Source organism: Leguminivora glycinivorella, chromosome 21 (genome assembly GCF_023078275.1).
Source record: "Leguminivora glycinivorella isolate SPB_JAAS2020 chromosome 21, LegGlyc_1.1, whole genome shotgun sequence".
NCBI lineage: Eukaryota > Metazoa > Arthropoda > Insecta > Lepidoptera > Tortricidae > Leguminivora > Leguminivora glycinivorella.
The window spans coordinates 1,565,251-1,586,589 of NC_062991.1; the positions used below are offsets into that span (position 1 = coordinate 1,565,251).

The following is a 21,339-nucleotide window of genomic DNA, read 5'->3' on the forward strand; positions in this document are numbered from 1 at the left end:
TCTCTCACCATAAAGTTCATAAAGTCTTTTTCTACTTTTGTGAATACCTACAGTAGCCCATTCACTAAACTTTGTTTTAACTTTTGACCCACTAATAGATTTCACTTTGAAATTGTTATTAAATTGATTAAGAATTACATTGAAAACATCTTGATACAAATGATTACAGTCATAATGCGAAAATGGTATTATAGACAAACTATGTAGAATTTCATTTTTGAATGATTCCAAGCGAGATCCAGTAATGGGTCTATATGTTATTGTTTGTGGAGTATCATGAATAACGTTTAAGAAAGCTGCCCTTTGGCCGCTGTGATCGGAATGAAAACAGTTAAATAATTTCTTATCTATACATTCACAGTTACAAAAAATATTATCTAGGCATGTTGCACTAGTCACACCTACCCGGGTAGGTTCAAGAAATAAATTAAATGATTTAAACAAACAGAACATTTTAACAGTATTACTAGATGACTCGAGCAAGTTAACATTAAAATCTCCACATACAATAACATGTTTTTGGCCCTTGCATACTAAATTCAGAACATTTTCCATTGTAGATTCAAATATGCTGAAGTCAGCTGATGGTGGTCTATAAACACATACAATAATATATCTGTCTAATTCAACACATGAAATTTCTATAGTTCTTTCTATGGAATATTTTACAACATCTTTGCGCTCTTTACACTTCATACAATTTTTAACAATAATAAGGGAGCCACCATGAGCAGCAGATTTTCTGGCAAAAAAACTAGCTAATTTAAAATTAACATAATCAAATATCAACTGTTCTTGTTTCAACCAATGTTCAGTAATACACATAACTTCAACATTATTACTATCTAAAAATAATCCTACTTCTAATTCTTTGCTGGAAAAACTCTGAATATTCTGGTGAACAACGTTCATATTTAGGTGTTTTTCCGCTGTCTTACAATCTAGTTTAAATGAGGCATGGGGTCCTTGGCTTTGTCAGCTGACTGAGACTTATATATAACACTATTACATCTATTTGGCTCAATATTGAAGGCCAATAACTCCACTAAATATACAAATAATTTCTTTGGCAAAAATACCTTCCGTGGAGCTAGCATGAAGCGCTCAATGAATTTATTTAAGTCAAAGAAATGGTACTTTTTATTAACAGCTATGGCATGGTACATTAAAGAATTATAGTAAGCTATCTTACAATTATAGTCATATGATACATTTTCTGCATAAGGTAGTGCACATAATATAATTTTGACACTTTATGCTTTAACACTTTATGCCAGTACATTAAAATGCGACCGCCTAAGAACGCGCATGCATACACTACACCACACATAGATGGCGACACAAAAAAATGTCTTGGGAGGATCTCAAAGATCACCTTCCTCAGTATTGTTGTCTTATTAAACTTCTTGGAACTCAGCTTACAGCTTAGCAGAAAAGGTAGCCTCAGACTCTGTCTGCAGCGTGGCAGTAATTTTACAAATCATTTGTTTTTGCACCACCTTTTCAAGTAACTAGCCGATTTCCAACGTCACGTCAGAAACCTGTCAAAGTTTGCTCTTGATCACTTGATCAGCCATATCGAAATCAGAACTAACAGCTCAGCTATGTAGCCGAACGCATCCGGCGTTACCCAGCTTCCGGAGGGTCCCAATCCCGTCACCGATGCCCATAATTCTTTCCAGCTCTGACAGTTGGCTTGTTCGCATGTCATGTAAGCCACGGGCCCGGTTGAAACCACATTCGCACCAAGGCATGGGGCCGCGACGCACGCACTGATTCAAAAAGTTATGGCCTGGATACTAGACTTTTGAGTTCGAAACGAAGTGTTTGACAATGTTTGTGATGTGTGTGTGTAGCTGACGTGTGTAAAGTAAGTGTTTGTGGTAGTTTTGTGGATTTGTGAGCAGGAGTTATGGTTTATTTTGTGTTTTTGACAAGTTTTTGATACGGTGCGATGTCAAAATTTAACTTGGCTACGCCATTTTCTGTTACAAACATTGGCTAAAATTACAAGTTTCGTAATATTCTACAGAAAGGGAGTTTTTCGAAAAAAAGTGTACAGAAAATAACTCGGGTAGGTGTTCGTACATCTGTCGTTGTAGGCGTACATAGGCTATAGTAACTGCTTGCTGTCTGGCGGGCCATACGTTTGTTTGCCACCGACGTAAAAAAAAGCCTGGCACTGTTAGAAATAACTAAAAGAAGGATTGCTATCTTGCCTTTTATATGTATCTTGGATAAAGTTTAAAAAAAAAACGCCAATATTTCGGAATTGTGTAAAGAATGGTTATCAAGGGTCTTAAGATTCCTAAGTTGAACCATAGATTAAATATAACAAGATCATACCATCCCATATATTAAAATGCGACCGCCTAAGACCGCGCTTACACTCCACCATACATAGATGGCGCCACAACAAAAATGTCTTGTAGCTTTCGATTATACTTGTAGATGGTTTTAAGTGTCACTTTTGACATAGATTTACGGCTCGGAATTGACACTTAATGCCAATCTACAAATAATCGGTGGCAACAAGGCATTTTTTGTGGCGCCATGCGTGGAGTGTAAGCGCGTTAATTTATGGTTGAACGAATATGAATACTGACACAAATTGTTTTTGAACAACTATGGCGTGGGTGCCAAGCCAAGTATATAACAAGTCTTTTAAGCCAGACACCAGTTATATAATTATAGTCGGCCACACGAGTTTGTCAGCGGAAAAAGGCGCAAAATTTAATAAATATGTGGATTTTTAAATTTATCACTTTTTCTAGTAACGGATATGGCTTGACAAACTTTAGTTAGGGTGCGTTGGGATAATTTCGAACGTCGTCTAATTTGGAAAGTCACATAAAAATCACCATTATTTCTATCATATCAAGATTCCCCTTTCGAAATTACCCGAGCATTTCTGTACTTCTAAATTACCCCAATGCACCCTAGGCGTTTTAAACGTTGCAAACACAGGAAACGCGATTTGAAGAAAGTACATTTTTTGGAAGACCTACATTTTAGTTACATTTGCCGCGCAAGTCATTGCAAACATTGAAACCGTTTAAATCGCTGCATCGAGTTTAGTTACTAATGGAATAATAGCGGGTCACTCTCGATTTAGACTAGGTGCACTCGTTAATCTATTAACCTTATACTTTTATCTATTAATACCTTAATCCATACTAATATTATAAATGGGAAAGTGTGTCTGTTTGTTTGTCCGTTTTCATGGCAAAACAGAGCGACGAATTATCGTGATTTTTTAAGTGGAGGTAGTTGAAGGGGCGAAGAGTGACATAGGCTACTTTTTATGTTTCTAACGCGAGCGAAACCGCGGGTAAAAGCTAGTACTATATAAAGGTGGACTAAATAGTATCAATAGTAGCGCAAAGCATTTTTTTAAGGCCATGCATCGATAAATAATAGGAGTTTAGATTGACTGCTGTGCTTAGCCCCGGAAACCTAGAGATGTGATTTTTGGATATGTATTTCTTGATTATATGATTGAAATTTTTGTATGGGTCGAAACACGAATGAAGAATGAAGAAGCTTTAACTGAACAAAATCTGCTCCTTATTTTGAAAAATATCAAATGTTAGAGTTCTAGATAGGATTAAAGAAAAAAGAAATATATTAAAGACAATAGAAAACAGAAGAGGCGTACTAGTTGGACATCTGCTACGACACGACCTGTTTCTCAAAAACATCGTAGAAGGAAAAGTAGAAGGAAAGAGGGGAAGAGGAAGACCCAGGAGAAACTATTTCACTCAAATTAAAGAAAAGGTTCAGGTCGTGTCGTACCAGAAGGTGAAGGAGTTGGCAGAGGACCGGACGAGTTGGAGATTGCTCCACCGACAAGAGCACACAGCTCTTAAGTTAGAAGAAGAAGGAGAAGATTTTGAACATAGGATACCTACCTATCGGAGTCTGAATTCATAACATCGGATTTTTGGCTGCTCTTAAGAATCCCACAAGAAGGTACAAAATTTAACCTTCCTTATCTTATGTTATCTTAAATCTGCGGGGGCCCTTACGGATACACTTCGACCCATCGGGATCTTTTGTGCAATTACCCCCTATAAGATCCTTCAGCTATTCAGGAGCTTCTCGACCATCTCCACGTATCGATGAGGCTCATGGGCTCTGAAGTCCTTTGGTAACAGGTGCCGTAGCCGAATGGCATTTCTGCGACGCGAAACGAAAACGAAACGCCGCGAAAGCTAGTATGGCTCTGTCGCGCCAGTACGCAAGAGCGATAGAGATAGATATCTACGAGCGTTTCGTTTCGTGAGCGTTTCGTGAGCGTTTGTGCCATTCGGCTGCGTACCCAGGTAGCTCCAAAGTTCTTCATTCTTTGTCTGGCGAGGGCGTGACATTCACACATTACCTTCCTTACTATTATACATTATTAGTGTATGGTTTATGGTTTAAGACATTTATTTCTCAAAAAGAATACAATTCACTTGACATGAGAAATACAAAGTAAATTTTAAAGTAACTTATACAGTAACATGCAGAGAACTAAGTGCTAATAATTTCTTAACATGACAATAACATTTTTATCTCTAAAGAAAACATTTGTGTATTTAAATCTACGTATTATAATTTTAACAGTAGGTAATGAGGGTAAGGCGTATTTATATTAGCGTATTATACATATTTATTTATGTGTCAAGATTAAAGAGGATTGAGTATTATAGAAAGTTACTGTCAAAGTAAAATGTGTAATCACAGTGCATAGACTGCCATCTCTCGACACAGGCTTAAAACTTTTGAACGTCAGTTTTGACAATTTGGCCCATATCGTTAGCTTGATATGTGTGAAAATGTCATTAGCGCCATCTAGCCGAGCGTTCCCCAAAGATGTAACGCCATCTAGGCCACCGTGCCTTTTTCTCTATGGATTTGAGGTACATTTCTTTCTTAGATTTTATCCATCTATACGGAGTTACATATGTCTTCGGTCAAGATTCATCTGACTAACTTGTCCAGACTGTTGTTGTTTTTGGGTCAAATCTTGGCAGTTGACCAATTTTTCAAACTTACAGTTGTATTTGACCTATTCAATATTCTACTGTGGATTGTTTTAATTGTCTTCTTGGCCAACCCAGAAGTATAACGAAGGAAATGTTACCTAATTTACTTACAAAACTGTCTCTAACTTAGTTAAAAATAAAAAAGGCTTCGAGGGACTTGTCAAAGTTTTTAACTGAATTACAAAATTATTGTTTGAAAACGACTTGTCAGCCGCAAAAAGTCACGCCCAAGGTTGTCAAAGATATCTTTTCAAGATTTGCAAAGATAAGGAAGGCTATTTAAAATTCTTTTCGCTTCGTACAAATAAAGTTTTGTAATATACTCGTATTTTACTGATAGTATTTTTGTCCAAAATCCATACTAATATTATAAATGGGAAAGTATGTGTGTCTGTTTGTTTGTCCGTCTTTCACGGCAAAACTGAGCGACGAATTGACGTGACTTTTTAAGTGGAGTTAGTTGAAGGGATGGAGAGTGACATAGGCTATTTTTGTCCCTTTCAAACGCGTGCGAAGCCGCGGGCAAAAGCTAGTAAATAATAATTTGTAAAACTGTAATTATTTGATTAATTTATTTTTACATATTTATGTATATCGTGCCGTGCCCCACAACACCGACCCTTTTAAGGTTTCTTAATAAGAATTTCCAATAGTGTTTATTTTAACTATTCATGATTTTGTAACTTCTAAATGTTTTGAAATAGTACATGCGAAAAGGAAATTCGTAACTCGTGTTGATTTAAAACACTCCCTTCAGTAGGGTTTAAATTTTTTTTTTATTAATTATAAATGGGCTTACTCTTGACCACAGACTAGCCAAAGGCAAAGACGTGGCCTACGATTCAGTGAGCTCGCCCAGAAGATGCCTGTTCACTCTTGATTTGAAGGTTGTTTATCGCCACTCGTTTCGAACTTCCTTTTTTACGCACTTGTATCGTACGACGTTTTTCAGTACAGATCGGCCCTCCGAAGTTTCGACCTGACATAATATAATGAACCACTTCTTGCACTAGGGCGAAAAAAAACACCATCTGTACTGAAATAGTACATTACGATACAAGTTTCAGTACAGATGGTGTTTTTCTAGTGCGAGAAGTGGTCCCTTCGGTCGTGTTTTAATGTATCGCCACTTGTTTCGAACTTCCTTTTTTACGCACTTGTATCGTAATGTACTATTTCGTTATCATCCTTATTTATCCATGTGCCTAGAGTGAAAACTAAATGATATAATTTTGATTGCCCGTGTGGTGCCGGGTTTAGAATTTCACCACCCCCTTTCTTCCCGTGGGTGTCGTAAAAGCCGACTGTGGGATATGGGTTAAAATTGTGGCGTAGGCGAGAGGCTGGCAACCTGTCACTGCAATGTCACAATTTTAGTTTTCTTTCAACCTCTTTTTGCCAAAAGTGGCACTGAAACTTAAGTAGTTCATGTGCTCTGCCTACCCCTTTAAGGGGTTCAGGCGTGATTGTATGTATGTATGTATGTATAATTTGGATAGCGATGTTCAAATTATCTTCTAGTTTGCCCTCAACGTGCATAAATAAGCACACGAATATTGCATTACCGAGATTCGTATCCCTGAGTAAACTCATAAAGACGAGATCAGGTGCTCTGAGGCCATAATTTATGAGGAGCTTTGCTGAATAGTGATATTATGGCTCTCCGGTGTAAATGGAGCAGCCGGCGTAGCCGAAATGACAAGCGGTGACGCTCGACGCCGATCGAAACGCAGCCAGCGTGCGAAACGAAACGCTCGTAGATATCTATCTCTATCGCTCTAGCGTATTGGCGCGACAGAGCCAGGATACCTTTCCCGGCGTTTCGTTTTCGTTTCGCGTCGGAGAAATGCCATTAGTCTACAGGGCCAGGGCACGTAGCACAAGTGCGTTTTCACATTATTCGATCGGATATCGGATGTCGGACCGATATCCCATACATTACAGGCTAATCCATCATGGATTTTTCCATTGAAATCCTTCCGACTTCTGACATCGGATCGGATAATTTGAAAACGGACTAAGAGGGCTGATTTAGACGGCGTGCTGCGAACACGCATGCGATTTTAGTTACTTTGCGGGCCGTTGAGGTTACAAATTTGCACAGCCATCAAATACCGCAATGTAATAAAACTCGTATGCGAGTTCTCGTACCATCTAAATGGGTCCTAATGCACAACGCTCACGATAATATCATTATCGTAGCTATATGGAACAGCGATAGAGATAGCTAATATTTAAAAAAAAAAGCCTGTTTATTCCGAAACCAAAGACCTTAAAAATATAAAAAATAAATTAAAAATACTTAAAAAAAAAAATTATTTGGTTTGGACCCCTTTCGGGTAAAGGCCTCCTCCAGCTCCAGCCATCTGTCTCTGGTTTTTGCCACAGTTGGCCAATCTGTGGCTATTTTGCATAGGTCGTCCGACCATCTTGCGTTGGGTCTGCCGTCTCTCCTCTGATAAGAGATAGCTAATACGATATCGATATTATCGTAAGTATTTGTGCATGTGGCTACGCACCCAGAGAAAGTGAATTTATACTCTTGCAGTGAAAACAGGTCGAATATCAAAGTTGGTTTTCTCCTATAAATTTTGCACTGAAGTGTAGACTTCACAGATAGATCAAGCAAACGTATCTACTTAGCGTGTCAAATGAACTCAGTGAAATCCACTGAGTTGTCCGTCTTTACTCGCAGCTTGCAGCTTTCGGGCGTCAATTTTTGTAAGTTGAAGTCAACCAAAACATAAAAAATGCCTCGTTACGTGATATTCAATTGCAACAACACAAAAATTATGAACAATCAAGAGCCTGAGACATATTTAAAATTACAGGCAAGAATCAACTTCAGTACAAAATTTGACACGCTCGGCCCCTATACAAATATATGAATTTGTTTCTTCTATCTAAATTAAGTTCTGTGGTAGACTTGTAGAAGTTGTAGAGACATTTCAAAAGCACGATTAGTGTGACTTGTGAGGAGTTTTGAAGGGGATACCCCCATTTGCCAGAATTTCATTTGCCATAATTTTATTTGCCATCCTATTCAACAATCATAATATTGTTTCTCATAACAACTTATGCCATAATCATTGTTTACTATATTAATCTAGTGCCAGAAACTTTGTTTCCCATAAAGTCAGTTTCCATAATGTCATTTGTCAGAATCATCGAAATCCGTAATTACCACATTCCATACCATCATTTGTCATACAAATTAGCGTCCAGAAAAGTCAATTTCCATAATGTGCTTTGGCAGAATCGAAAACTACTATAATAGGTACTAGAAGGACTAGAGAATGAAACTGCTATCAGAAAGTAGGTTAGGTTAGGTTAGAACTGTGACCCCCTGGAAAATGAAACTGCTATCAGAAAGTAGGTTAGGTTAGGTTAGAACTGTGAACCTCTGGAAAAGGAAACTGCTTGAAAAGTAGGGTAGGTTAGGTTAGGTTAGAACTATGACCCCCCGGAAAATGAAAATACTATCAGACAGTAGGTTAGGTTAGGTTAGAACTGCGACCCCCTGGAAAATGAAACTGCTATCAGAAAGTAGGTTAGGTTAGGTTAGAACTGTGACCCCCTGGAGAATGAAACTGCTGGAAAAGTAGGTTAGGTTAGGTTAGAACTATGACCCCTGGAAAATGAAACTGCTATCAGAAAGTAGGTTAGGTTAGGTAATAATATGGGCAACAATTAATATGGCAATAATTGCTTATGGCGTTTGAATATTCTGTGAAACCATATTATTGCACTTAATAATATGGCTAACAAATAGTATGGCATTGTATGATTATGGAAGGTAATATTCGGATAAACAACGAGTATGTCATATGATTTTTATGGTAAACAAATCATTCGGGCAAATGAAATTCAGGCAAGTTAGATTCGGGCAAATGAATATTATGTTAAATGACTGTCGGGCAAACAATAGACAACCGTTTTGAAGATGTTGTTTGTAATGACTGACACAATTAAAGTCAGCGTCAGACTCAGAAGTAACCAACAATTTGAAATTGTTGACGTAGAATTTTTCCGAGGCCATAGATTATAAGAAGACCATACCATCCCATACATTAAAATGCGACCGCCTAAGAACGCGCATACCGTAATTAAAAATTTTTTCACAACACCAACTGGTTAAGGCTTTCTTTGCTATGAGGTGTGGTGCGGGGAGTAGTAAATAGGAATACGTGTGAATCGTGTTAAAGACTATTTATTACTGAATAAACCACAATACAGTGAATGATAATTATACTTACAGCTAGGGTTGTCACATATAACTATAACTAGGGTCTCCACCTCATCTCCGGGGAGAAGGAAAAAAAAGTTACTTAAGTGACATTTTTTTTTATAGCTAATTAAGAATAAAATTCTAAATTCTGGCAGGGTCGCCATGAGGTGTGGTGCGGGGAGTAGTAAATAGGAATACGTGTGAATCGTGTTAAAGACTATTTATTACTGAATAAACCACAATACAGTGAATGATATACTTACAGCTAGGGTTGTCACATATAACTATAACTAGGGTCTCCACCTCAGCTATTCGAAAACAGACAGCAAAATTGCACTTTATCCACAAGGAGGCAAAGTAATTTCATACAAATTTTAACTCGATGTCTTAATCTGGCTGCTAGATTTTACCTAAAAATGATGGTTTTGAATCATAAATATTGAATAAATTGATGGATTTGATTTATTCTTTCGTTTTATAGTCAGTGTTTTGTTCGTGTTGGTGTGGTGAAAAATAACTATTTGCACTTTTTGTTTTTGCACTTTGTTGGCGTGATTGATATACATATTGATATTAAATTTCAACTTTTTAGTCCTAACGGTCACTGAGATTATCCGCGGACGGACGGACGGACGGACGGACAGACATGGCGAAACTATAACGCCGTGTCTTGCGTGGGCGACGGCGCGACCGTGACCGTCGCGTCTCATGCTTCCATATCGATAAGGTTTGATTTCGTATGCGTCGCATCGCTGTCGCGCGACCATCGCGCGACCGTCGCCCACGCAAGCCACGGCGTAAGGGTTCCTACTTGACTACGGAACCCTGAAAATAACCATGGGACATTTTAGGCGTAGGTTTTAAAATTTTAAATGTTTCTGTAACTTATTCTATTTATTTTGTTGCAGACATCCACAAAACTCTTCCCTACTGTCCGGCACTGCCAAGATGGTGGTAGTCCCCTAGAGAGCGATCGGAACTTGTTTTGTTAGAGTGAACAAGATGGACGCCAAGAACGAGACGCAGGATATCGAGCTCAGCGCGCAGGGGACGAGCAACAAACCCAGGTATTTTCAAAACTATATTTACCGCTTGAGAATGAATAGGCTCTTAGTCGGTTATTTCAATTAAGCTTTTAACTTAATGTGAACAAATAAAGTAATCTTTAACACCATCATCATCTTCATCATTATCATTATCATCATCACCATCATCATTATTATCATCATTTGCGAGGTCTAAAGGGCTAAATAATAAACTGGAACCTAACAAATAAGCTGAATTAAATGTAATAAGTATACTAAAGCAAAAGAACGAATTCTCACGCAGGTAGAACCAAGTTAATTTATACAGTTTTCTAAACGATTTTCTATAAGTAAATAATGTATAAAATCCCAAGAAATAAAAGCGACGAAAGAGCAATGTAAACGAGCTTACCCGACGGAATATAGCTGGGGAGTTTATTGCACAACCTTAAATTTTTTGACCAAAGCATGAAACTTGGCACAGTTGTTCCTTATATCAAAATAAGCCGATTAAGATCGGGAGCCTTCGGGAGCCTCCCCCTGGGGCCCGGGAGGGGGTCAAAGTACCGCTTCACCCGGCTTGGTTTGAAAAATTCTAACTTACCCCGTTTAGTTAATAGGTCATGTTTGGTATCGTTTTCGAGTAAATCAATAACGTAGAATTCGTTTTTAGTACTAAAATTATAATTTAATGGTAAATAAAATAAAAAAAAATAAAAAAATTGAAATTTTCATCCATGATTTACAAATTCAGGTCATCATAAATGACAAACTGTTTGCTTTTTCTATAAATAAAAAATATGACATGATAGCCTATTTAATATAGATTATAAAAAATATAACTTTTATCCACCTTTACTAACGTTAAGTTCCACAAAAAAATTACTTTAAGGCGCGCGGCGTCGGGACGCCGCGAGCGTAATTTTAAAATGCCTTTATTTTAGAAACTCTATTAGACCCCGTTTAGCTATTAGGTCATGTTTGATATCGTTTTCGAGTAAATCAATAACTTAGAATTCATTTTTGGTACTAAAATTATAATTTAATGGTAAGTAAAATTAAAAAAAAAAAAATTAAAATATTCATCCATGATTTACAAATTCAAGTCATCATAAATGACAAACTGTTTGCTTTTTCTATAAATAAAAAATATGACATGAAAGCCTATTTAATATAGATTATAAAAAATATAACTTTTATCCACCTTCACAAACGTTAAGTTCCACAAAAAAATTACTTTAAGACGCGCGGCGTCGGGACGCCGCGAGCGTAATTTTAAAATACCTCTATTTTAAAAACTCTATTAGACCCGGTTTAGCTATTAGGTCATGTTTGATATAGTTTTCGAGTAAATTAATAACAAAGAATTTATTTTTGGTACTACAATTATAATTTAATGGTAAATAAATAAAAAAATATTCATCTATGATTTGCAAATTCAAGTCAACAAAAATGTCAACTGTTTGCTCTTTCTTTAAATAAAAAATATGATGTAAAAGCCTATGCGTATGTCACCAAACACCCAGACAAGTTTGGTGGAAACTTCCTTCACGAACTGCTTGGTGTCTGATGACCATGGTCCAAATGTTTCAAATGCAATTGCCGCAAATATGTAGTTGTTTTTTAAAAATGCATATTTGCGCGTTTAAACTGGGCGTTTTGCAGCAGCAGTCCCTGGTTTCTGGGCCGAACGTTAGACGTTGGACGGAACCAAGGTATCCACACAGGTCACGCCCCACGCCAAGGGTCGTCCCAGAAACCAAGGCAAAAGCGAGCAACCAGCAGGCCGCTTTCCGTCTGCTGCTGACAAGCCGACAGGTTCGAGGGTTGTCGGTATGTTCGCTGTGCGGAGAGCCTTGCGGATTAAATCGTTAAGTGCAGCGTGTCACAAAATTCGGCCAGCACTAGACTGGCAGTGGAGTCCGTGGTGTCCTAATGCGTCGGCAGCAAGGGTGTGGTTGGCATGTCTTTAGCCCCAGTCTTAGACAAATGGCAGTATATGATGAAGTAAGGCAGCCTCGGAAGGAGGTATGTTCTCCAAGTGTCGATCTTTTCTAGTAAAGAGGTTCTTCCGGCACTCATTCACTGCTGCGTAAGGACCCTTGATCTGAAACAATATGTGCATTGTCATTTTATTTAAACAGATTCTGCAACTATCAAATTACAACATTTTGGTGGATCACCTTCACTATTACACACTTACCTATCATACAAAATAATTACAAACTTTAGTAGAATCTGATTAGCCTATCTATGATATTGCTCCATCTCGTAATAGTTTGAAGCCTTGGGTGGCCAGGTTTCTCCCTTGTTGATCGTTTCAAGCTGCGTTTATCGTACCTATCCCATACTATGTCTAATCTAGAAACGTTTTCTTTTGGCTTTGAAGCTTAGCCAGGCCTCCCAAGGTGTCAAACTATTACAAGATGGAGCAATATCAGAGGCAAATCAGATTCTACTAAAGTCTGTAATAATTTTGTATGATACGTAACGTAAGTGGGTAATACTGAAGGTTACGTGATCCACCAAAAAGTTGTAATTTGATAGTTGTAGACTCTAAAATGATAATGCACATATTGTTTCAGACCAAGTCGTTGCGTAACGGTGAATGAGTGGTCGAAGTACCTACCTCTTTAGGTACCAGAAAAGATCGACAATTGGAGAACATACCTCCTTCAGAGGCTGCCTTGCATCAGCATATACTGCGCACAGTGTACCAGGGGCCCATTTCTCGAAGCTACAAGTTACAATTTTCAAGGTTGTCAATGTCTAATATGACAAGTTGCAAAGAGACTTCCGCTTGTAACTTGTAACTTTCAGTTTTGAGAAATGGGACTCAGGGCGTTCTTGTTTGGAGTCAGGCGTTGGTGCCACACCAAAATTTGCCAAGTCCGTCTTCTTGGGGATGGAAGGAAGAAGGAGACGAATGGGTAGTGTGGTATTCGTCTCCTTCTTCCTTCCATCCCAGTCAGGCAACACTGAAGTGGCCAGTATATGCTTAGAAGTTACAAGATGTAAATAATGTAAATCAGGTTGCAAACACCGATGCAACTGCATAAAGAGGGTAGAGCCTTTTTTATGCAGTTCCATATGTACCCAGCTATGTCTCTGTGAAGGGAATGTATAGTATGAGTATGAGTAATCTGTCAATTAGGACACCACAGACTAAACTATAAGTGCTAACTTTTCAGTGTTGGATACTCTATGGCAGTTCCGACTCAATTATAATAAGCTCATTATAATTGACTTTAGTTAACTATAATAATTTCAAAAATAGAACTTCATACAATTTCTATACTAATTTGCGATATCTGGCAAATTTTCCTGCATCTGAAACACATTTTTTTTATCTGTCGCGTTATCGGCCAATTAGAGACGGTTATTACAAACAATAGGTTGCTAGGTAATTCGATGTTGATACAACGGTGAACGACTCTATTGACATTAAATTTAACTTGCATGAATGGTGATATTTCCGTCCATTGATGATGAAGATGATGACTCGTAGAAAAAGTATTGTATACAATAGTGATATAATTAAGCTTTTCACTCTCGTACCGTACTACACATGGTACTCGACTGAAAAGTTTTGTATTATATCACGATTGTATAAAATACTATTATATAAATTTCTTTCAGGATTCACTACAATGAATAAATAACAGGTACAGTCGGTCTTTAGATCGTGTGGTCCGACCCGAGTGTTGCCGTTGTCGACACCGGAGTCAATAATAATGAATCTTTTTCTATTTATGCATTAACACACCTCTGACACTGGCGATCAAATATATGAAAGAGGCGCGTTCCCCGCACACAGTCTAAGCTCGCGTAGGTGAACGCGTACTATCCTTTGTGAATAGGCTTTAATATCATATTTTTATATTTATAGAAAAAGCAAACCATTTGACATTTATGGTGACTTGAATTTGCAACTCACAGAATTTTTTTTTAATTTCATTTAACATTAAATGGTCATTTTAGTACCAAAACTAAATTCTACGTTATTTATTTACTCGAAAACGATACTAAACATGACCTAATAGCTAAACGGGTTCTAATAGAGTTTTTTAAAATAAAGGCATTTTAAAATTACGCTCGCGGCGTCCCGACGCCGCGCGGCTTAAAGGTTTTTTTACAAAACTTAACGTTAGTAAAGGTGGGTAAAAGTTACATTATTCATAATCTATATTAAATAGGCTTTCATATCATATTTTTTATTTGTAGAAAAAGCAAACAGTTTTGACATTTATGATGACTTGAATTTGTAAATGATAGATGAAAATTTCAAACTTTTCATTTTTTTTATTTTATTTACCATTAAATTATAATTTTAGTACCAAAAATGAATTCTACGTTATTGATTTACTCGAAAACGATACCAAACATGACCTATGAACTAAACGGGGTATGTTATAATTTTTCAAAGCAAGCCGGGTGAAGCGGTACTTTGACCCCCCCTCCCGAGCCCCAGGGGGGAGGCTCCCGAAGGCTCCCGATCTTAATCGGCTTATTTTGATATAAGGAACAACTGTGCCAAGTTTCATGCTTTGGTCAAGAAAAAAAAGGTTTGGCCTCTTTTTGTCGATAAACGTCCCCACTAATAGGGTTATTAGGGTTCTTATCCATAACCTTAATCTAAAACCTTTTAGATTAGATTAGATTAGATTTCTTTATTTCATGATAAAAATTACACTATAAATTTGCTACATGTCAAAATTATGTTTATCTTCTCATCATGATCGTCAAAAATTACATAATAAATTCCAAATAAAAATAATTGTGTCTCCCAAATGAGGATCGTCGTTTACAAAGAAAGAAAATACACATGCCAAGCTAAATAAAATTAATAAATTAAGTTACAATATATATTTAATATAATATATATTTTCCAGTGATGTCGCTACAAAATCCGATCTCCCCGAGAGAGGCTCCTGGGCCTCCAAACTGGACTTCATCCTCTCCGTGGTCGGTCTTGCCATCGGTCTCGGCAACGTCTGGCGGTTCCCCTACCTCTGCTACAAGAATGGCGGTGGTGCCTTCCTCATCCCCTACTTCTTAACGCTGTTCCTCGCTGGAATACCCATGTTCTTCATGGAGCTGGCTATGGGACAGATGCTGACCATTGGAGGGTTGGGCGTGTTCAAGATTGCTCCGATTTTCAAAGGTGAGATTTGGTTTAGGTTACCTTTTGGCTCTTCGTATTTTTAGTGGCACCTAGAACGGAAGATCTAAAATTGGAGAAACGTTACTTAAGTTACGGAGTCCTAAATTAAAAGCGCTTAATTAATCATTCCTTTCGAACATTTCTGTTTATTTTCATTTTAATTTTTGCAAGACGAACAAAATTATACTTAATCCGAAAATCAAGCAAGTAAGTACCAGATTAAGTTTGCAAATCGGAAGAACATTTAAAATTCAAAACGCATTAACAAATAGCCCTCAATCGTGAAAAACAATCGTTTCTAAAAACTCAATAGAAATGACAAGTTAAACAAAAAGGTATATTTTATTCAGAAGAACATTTAAATTTGGGTCTGTATTCCGCAAAGTATTTAAAACATTTGTCATCTTTTGTAATCCAATGGTTAGGAATGCTTTCAATTTGGGGTGGAAGAAGGGGGCGATATTTTACTGAAGAGCTGTATAAAGGGGATGGATGTCGTTACTTTGCGATCAATTGTAATGGTTTTGCTTCAAATGTGATTCAATGAGATTTTGGCAACAAATGTTTAGCAAAGAAGGGATACTTATATGCAAACACTATAGTAGTTCCTATTAATAGAAAATACTTCCTTAATGTAATGTAATGCGAAAACTTAAGCTAAAATAAGAACGCTAAACAAGGATAGTTAAATATCTAGTAATGATACATATAAGGAAGGATATCGTATTAGCTACAATTAACATACACAAAACGTTTTAACCTCTAACATAATTGTGACAATAATCTATAAATAAAACCGGCCAAGAGCGTGTCGGGCCACGCTCAGTGTAGGGTTCCGTAGTTTTCCGTATTTTTCTCAAAAACTACTGAACCTATCAAGTTCAAAACAATTTTCCTAGAAAGTTTTTATAAAGTTCTACTTGCGATTTTTTTCATATTTTTTAAACATATGGTTCAAAAGTTAGAGGGGAGGGACGCACTTTTTTTTCCTTTAGGAGCGATTATTTCCGAAAATATTAATATTATCAAAAAACGATTTTAGTAAACCCTTATTCATTTTTAAATACCTATCCAACAATATATCACACGTTGGGGTTGAAATGAAAAAAAATATCAGCCCCCACTTTACATGTAGGGGGGGTACCCTAATAAAACATCTTTTTCCATTTTTTATTTTTGCACTTTGTTGGCGTGATTGATATACATATTGGTACCAAATTTCAGCTTTCTAGTGCTTACGGTTACTGAGATTATCCGCGGACGGACGGACGGACGGACGGACGGACGGACGGACGGACGGACGGACGGACGGACGGACAGACAGACATGGCGAAACTATAAGGGTTCCTAGTTGACTACGGAACCCTAAAAACTAGACTTTATACTAATATTATAAATGGGAAAGTGTGTGTGTCTGTTTGCTTGTACGGACAAACAAAAAAAAACGGCTTTCAAGGCAAAACGTAGTGACGAATTGACGTGATTTTTTAAGTGGAGATAGTTGAAAGAATGAAGAGTGACATAGGCTACTTTTTGTCTCTTTCTAACGCGAGCGAAGCCACGGGCAAAATCTTATTAAATTTGTAAAACTGAAGCTGTTACATAATTAAAAACTATCAGCGATATCGATGTTTTTCTGAGACTTTTAATTGTGGCACAAATATTGGCCCTTAGAAATAATTTAAGCATTATTTTCCAGGCATCGGCTACGCGGCGGCAGTCATGTCCTGTTGGATGAACGTGTACTATATCGTCATCCTCGCGTGGGCCATCTTCTATTTCTTCATGTCTATGCGATCAGGTAACAATATTCATTAGTTGATCATTTTTCACATCTTTTATTCATTAAATAATTATGTTATACAACTCCTTTGGCCGGAAAGTGTCAACTTTCAGTCCGATCACTTAAGAAACCTTCCAGGGGGTCGCAGTTCTAACCTAACCTAACCTACTTTCTGATAGCAGTTTCATTTTCCAGGGGGTCACAGTTCTAAACTAACCTAACCTACTTTCTGACAGCAGTTTCATTTTCCAGGGGTTCACAATTCTAACCTAACCTAACCTACTTTCTGATAGCAGTTTCATTCTCTAGTAGTGTCGTCTCTGTTATAATTACGCATTTCGATGATTCTGCCAAATAACATTATGGAAATTGACTTTTCTGGTAGCTAATTTGGATGACAAATGATGTTATGGAATGTGGTAATTACGGATTTCGATGATTCTGACAAATGACATTATGGAAACAGACTTTATGGGAAACAAAGTTTCTGGCACATGATTAATATAGTAAACAATGATTATGGCATAAGATGTTATGAGAAACAATATTATGATTGTTGATAAGGATGGCAAATAAAATTATGGCAAATGAAATTCTGGCAAATGGGGGTATCCCTTTCTGGCTCCATCAAATTGAAATTGAATGGAAATGCCCTTAGTATTGTAACACACTATTATATATAATTCTGTTTTAAAACAGAAATTCGACAGTTACAAGGATGTCTACATTATTAGCAGTAATTCATTAATTAATAGATTAAGTTTAATCTCCAAGTCTCAGCTGTATTATTTTTAACTTTGGAACTCTCAATGAATCTCTAAACGTTCAAAATATAGAATAGAATAAAATAGAATACTCTTTATTGGCAATTTGGCACACTTCAGCAAAAAATACAATGTAGACAAAGAAATATTGTAAATAGAAGCAGACAATAAGCGGTTACATCTCTAAAGAGCTATCCCTTCCAGACAATCTTTGGGTATATTTTGGAATATGAACAAAATTTTGTACACGGGTCCTTAGAAGGGATTTTGTACATCCAATTATTACATACTAAACTATAACAAAGAATTTATATTTTTTCCAGAGGTCCCATGGAGGAACTGCGACAACTACTGGAACACGGCCGCCTGCGTCAACCCCTACGACCGCAAGAACCTGAACTGCTGGTCGTCCTTCAACAAGACCACTTACTGTGTGCTCAACGGGCATAACGTTACCAAAGTCGCGCTTTCTGACCCCGTCAAGGAGTTCTGGGAGTAAGTTATCTTTAGCTTTTCTTTTATCTTTAATATCTTCTTTAACAATGACTAGAAACTCAACAGTTGGTCGTCTTTAAAAAAAACGACCAACTGTGTGCTCAACGGCTATAACGTTATTAAAGTCGCCCTTTTTGACCCCGTCAAGGAGTTCTGAGAGTAAGTTATCTTTAGCCCTTTGACTATCTTTAATATTTTCTGTAAGTTCTGGCACTAAGCTATCTTCAGCATATCATTTCCCACTAGTTTCTCCTGTAGATTCATCTGCCGTAGTTTCAATAATTGAAACAACCTCAACTATTGAAAGTCGTCTTTCAACAAGACCTACTGTATGCTCAAAGTGCTCAAGGACGAAAAGATTACAGATTTCGCTCTTACCGACCATGTTAATTCGTTTTGGGAATATGTCGCTTTTTCTGTTGTCATTATTTTAGTATTAACATCCAATATGAAGGTACGAACTTCAATAGCTGTTTGTCTTTTAACGAGACCTTCGTCGGCTACAATCAAAACATTCGATCAAACGTTTCTGGATACTTTTTTAATACAAACTATTTTTAACAAACTATTCATTCTATTACAGACGTCGAGCCCTCCAAATCTCCAGCGGTATTGAGCACATCGGCAACATCCGCTGGGAGCTGGCCGGCACCTTACTGCTGGTGTGGGTGTTATGCTACTTCTGCATCTGGAAGGGTGTGCGGTGGACTGGCAAAGTTGTGTACTTCACTGCTCTGTTTCCGTACTTCCTTCTTACCGTGCTGCTTATCAGAGGTAAGACAATAAATGAAATATTGAAGCACTTTTTTTGCATCAAAGGAATATAAAAAAAAGTCTAATTTACTGCTATTTTTCTGTACTTCCTTCTCATCTTGCTACTGATCAGAGATTAGTCAGGCATTGTCTCTCGATTTTTGCATCAAGAAAGGCATGTGATGGTCCGGCAAGCATTTCACTGCGCTACTTATTTCTGGCCGTTCTAATGATCACAGATCATTCGTAAATTCCTCGACATTTAGATGGCAGTAGCTTTCAGTAGATATATTACTAGAAGTAGATGGTATGAGTGTTGTGCTTCTTCTGCATCTGGAAGGGTGTGCAGTGGACCGGGAAAGTTGTCTACTTCACTTCTCTGTTCCTGTACTTCCTTTCCACTTTGCTGCTAATCAAAGGTTAGCAAGCATTTCCTCTCGATCTGTAAAAGGCAACAGCGGGTCTGGGTGTCCTGTTAATTATAATTTCAATTTCAATCATTTATTCAAAAAATAATACAATCACGTCACATCGCCAATATTACAATTTGCATTTCTATTAGGTAAAGTATAGTAGGTAATCTCGTATTAGTATTTACCGTAGTTGTATAATTTGTTTCATCACAGTATAAATAAAATTCGTAAGTATAAGGCATATATAACTCCGTATAGACAGATAAAGTCTAAAAAAAACGTATTTCAGTACCATACAGAAAAAGGTACGGTGAGATGGCATTACACTTTTGGGGTACGCTCAGCTAGATGGCGCTAATATTAACATTTGACATTTAAACACCGAGCTAAGAATATGGACCAAATTGTCAAAACTGAGGTTCAAAAGTTTTAAGCCTGTGTCAAGAGATGGCTATGCACTGTGATTTACACATTTTACTTCGACAGTAACTCTCTATAATACTCAATCCTCTTTGGTAGGTATATAACATGCAAGCATACAATCTGAGAGTATTCATTCGACACAGACTATACTTGTTAATTTCTTCTTTTATTTTGCCACGACATAACACAATGACCTGTGTGGTGACGGGTTAAGAATTTCACCACCCCCTTTCTTCCCGTGGGTGTCGTAGAAGGCGACTATGAGATATTTAAATTGTGGCGTAGGCGAGAGGCTGGCAACCTGTCACTGCAATGTCACAGTTTCATTTTCTTTCAACCCCTTATTTGCCAAGAGTGGCACTGAAACTTTAGTAGTTCTGCCTACCCCTATATGGGATACAGGCGTGATTGTATGTATGTATGTATGTATGTATAACACAATATGTAAAATAACTATTTCCTTGTCCCAGGTATAACCCTCCCCGGCGCGATGGAAGGAATCAAGTTCTACGTGATGCCGAACATGTCCAAGCTATTCGAGTCGGAAGTGTGGATCGACGCCGTTACACAAATCTTCTTCTCGTACGGACTTGGCCTTGGCACGCTCGTGGCCCTCGGCAGTTATAACAAGTTCACTAACAACGTGTACAAGTGAGTTCAACATGTCATTTCTTTAAACACACCATTGTATGTACTGTAGTAGACAGTATTGCTTTGTGGATCGACGCGATCACGCAGATCTATTTCTCGTACGGACTTGGCCTTGGTACGCTCGTGGTCCTCTGCAGTTATGTCAAGTTCACTAATAATGTGTACAAGTGAGTTTTTTTTGCATAATTTAGTTTGACATAATTTAAGTTGGTAAAAAAACTAAACGTATGCAGAAAGGATATATGAATATGAATACATGGCATAAAATATAATGTTCCTTTTTTAAGATCAGTAACAAATATATTATGGAATAAAACATAAATAACAGATAAATACATTTATTTAAATTGAAATGAAATGTCAATAATTTGGAATGCTCCTGGCCCTCGGCAGTTACAACAAGTTTTCTAATCAAACGCACAATATAGTTTAGTTTTTTTCGTAATTTATTTTGACAGATTCTAAATTTGGACTTGAAGAAAATATTATATTATACCATAATTTTACTTTTCACTAACAAATCAACTTCGAAGTCTCAAATAAAACCTTGAATGAAATTAATCTACTGTCTATTTGGTTTGCCAGACTATAACCTTGCACAATAATTGTT

General features: G+C 37.3%; 2 protein-coding genes across 3 annotated transcripts in view; both read left to right on the plus strand.

The window, feature by feature from the left end:
- LOC125237293 overlaps positions 1 to 10,224 on the plus strand; it is a 32,755-nt gene extending 22,531 nt beyond the window's left edge. The window contains exon 4 of the mRNA XM_048144283.1: positions 10,167 to 10,224. Coding sequence (XP_048000240.1) covers positions 10,167 to 10,224 — 58 coding nt within the window. The remainder of the gene's footprint in view (positions 1 to 10,166) is intronic.
- LOC125237532 (sodium- and chloride-dependent GABA transporter 1) overlaps positions 1 to 21,339 on the plus strand; it is a 41,712-nt gene that overhangs the window by 11,517 nt on the left and 8,856 nt on the right. Inside the window, exons 1-7 of one of the 2 annotated variants that reach the window (XM_048144653.1) lie at positions 1,703 to 1,870; positions 10,167 to 10,325; positions 15,176 to 15,447; positions 17,147 to 17,248; positions 18,318 to 18,489; positions 19,073 to 19,263; positions 20,549 to 20,729. In XM_048144653.1, coding sequence (XP_048000610.1) covers positions 10,261 to 10,325; positions 15,176 to 15,447; positions 17,147 to 17,248; positions 18,318 to 18,489; positions 19,073 to 19,263; positions 20,549 to 20,729 — 983 coding nt within the window. In that variant the 5' untranslated portion in view covers positions 1,703 to 1,870; positions 10,167 to 10,260. Of the gene's footprint in view, positions 1 to 1,702; positions 1,871 to 10,166; positions 10,326 to 15,175; positions 15,448 to 17,146; positions 17,249 to 18,317; positions 18,490 to 19,072; positions 19,264 to 20,548; positions 20,730 to 21,339 lie in introns of those variants that run through there. The other variant, XM_048144654.1, reaches the window with a different exon arrangement.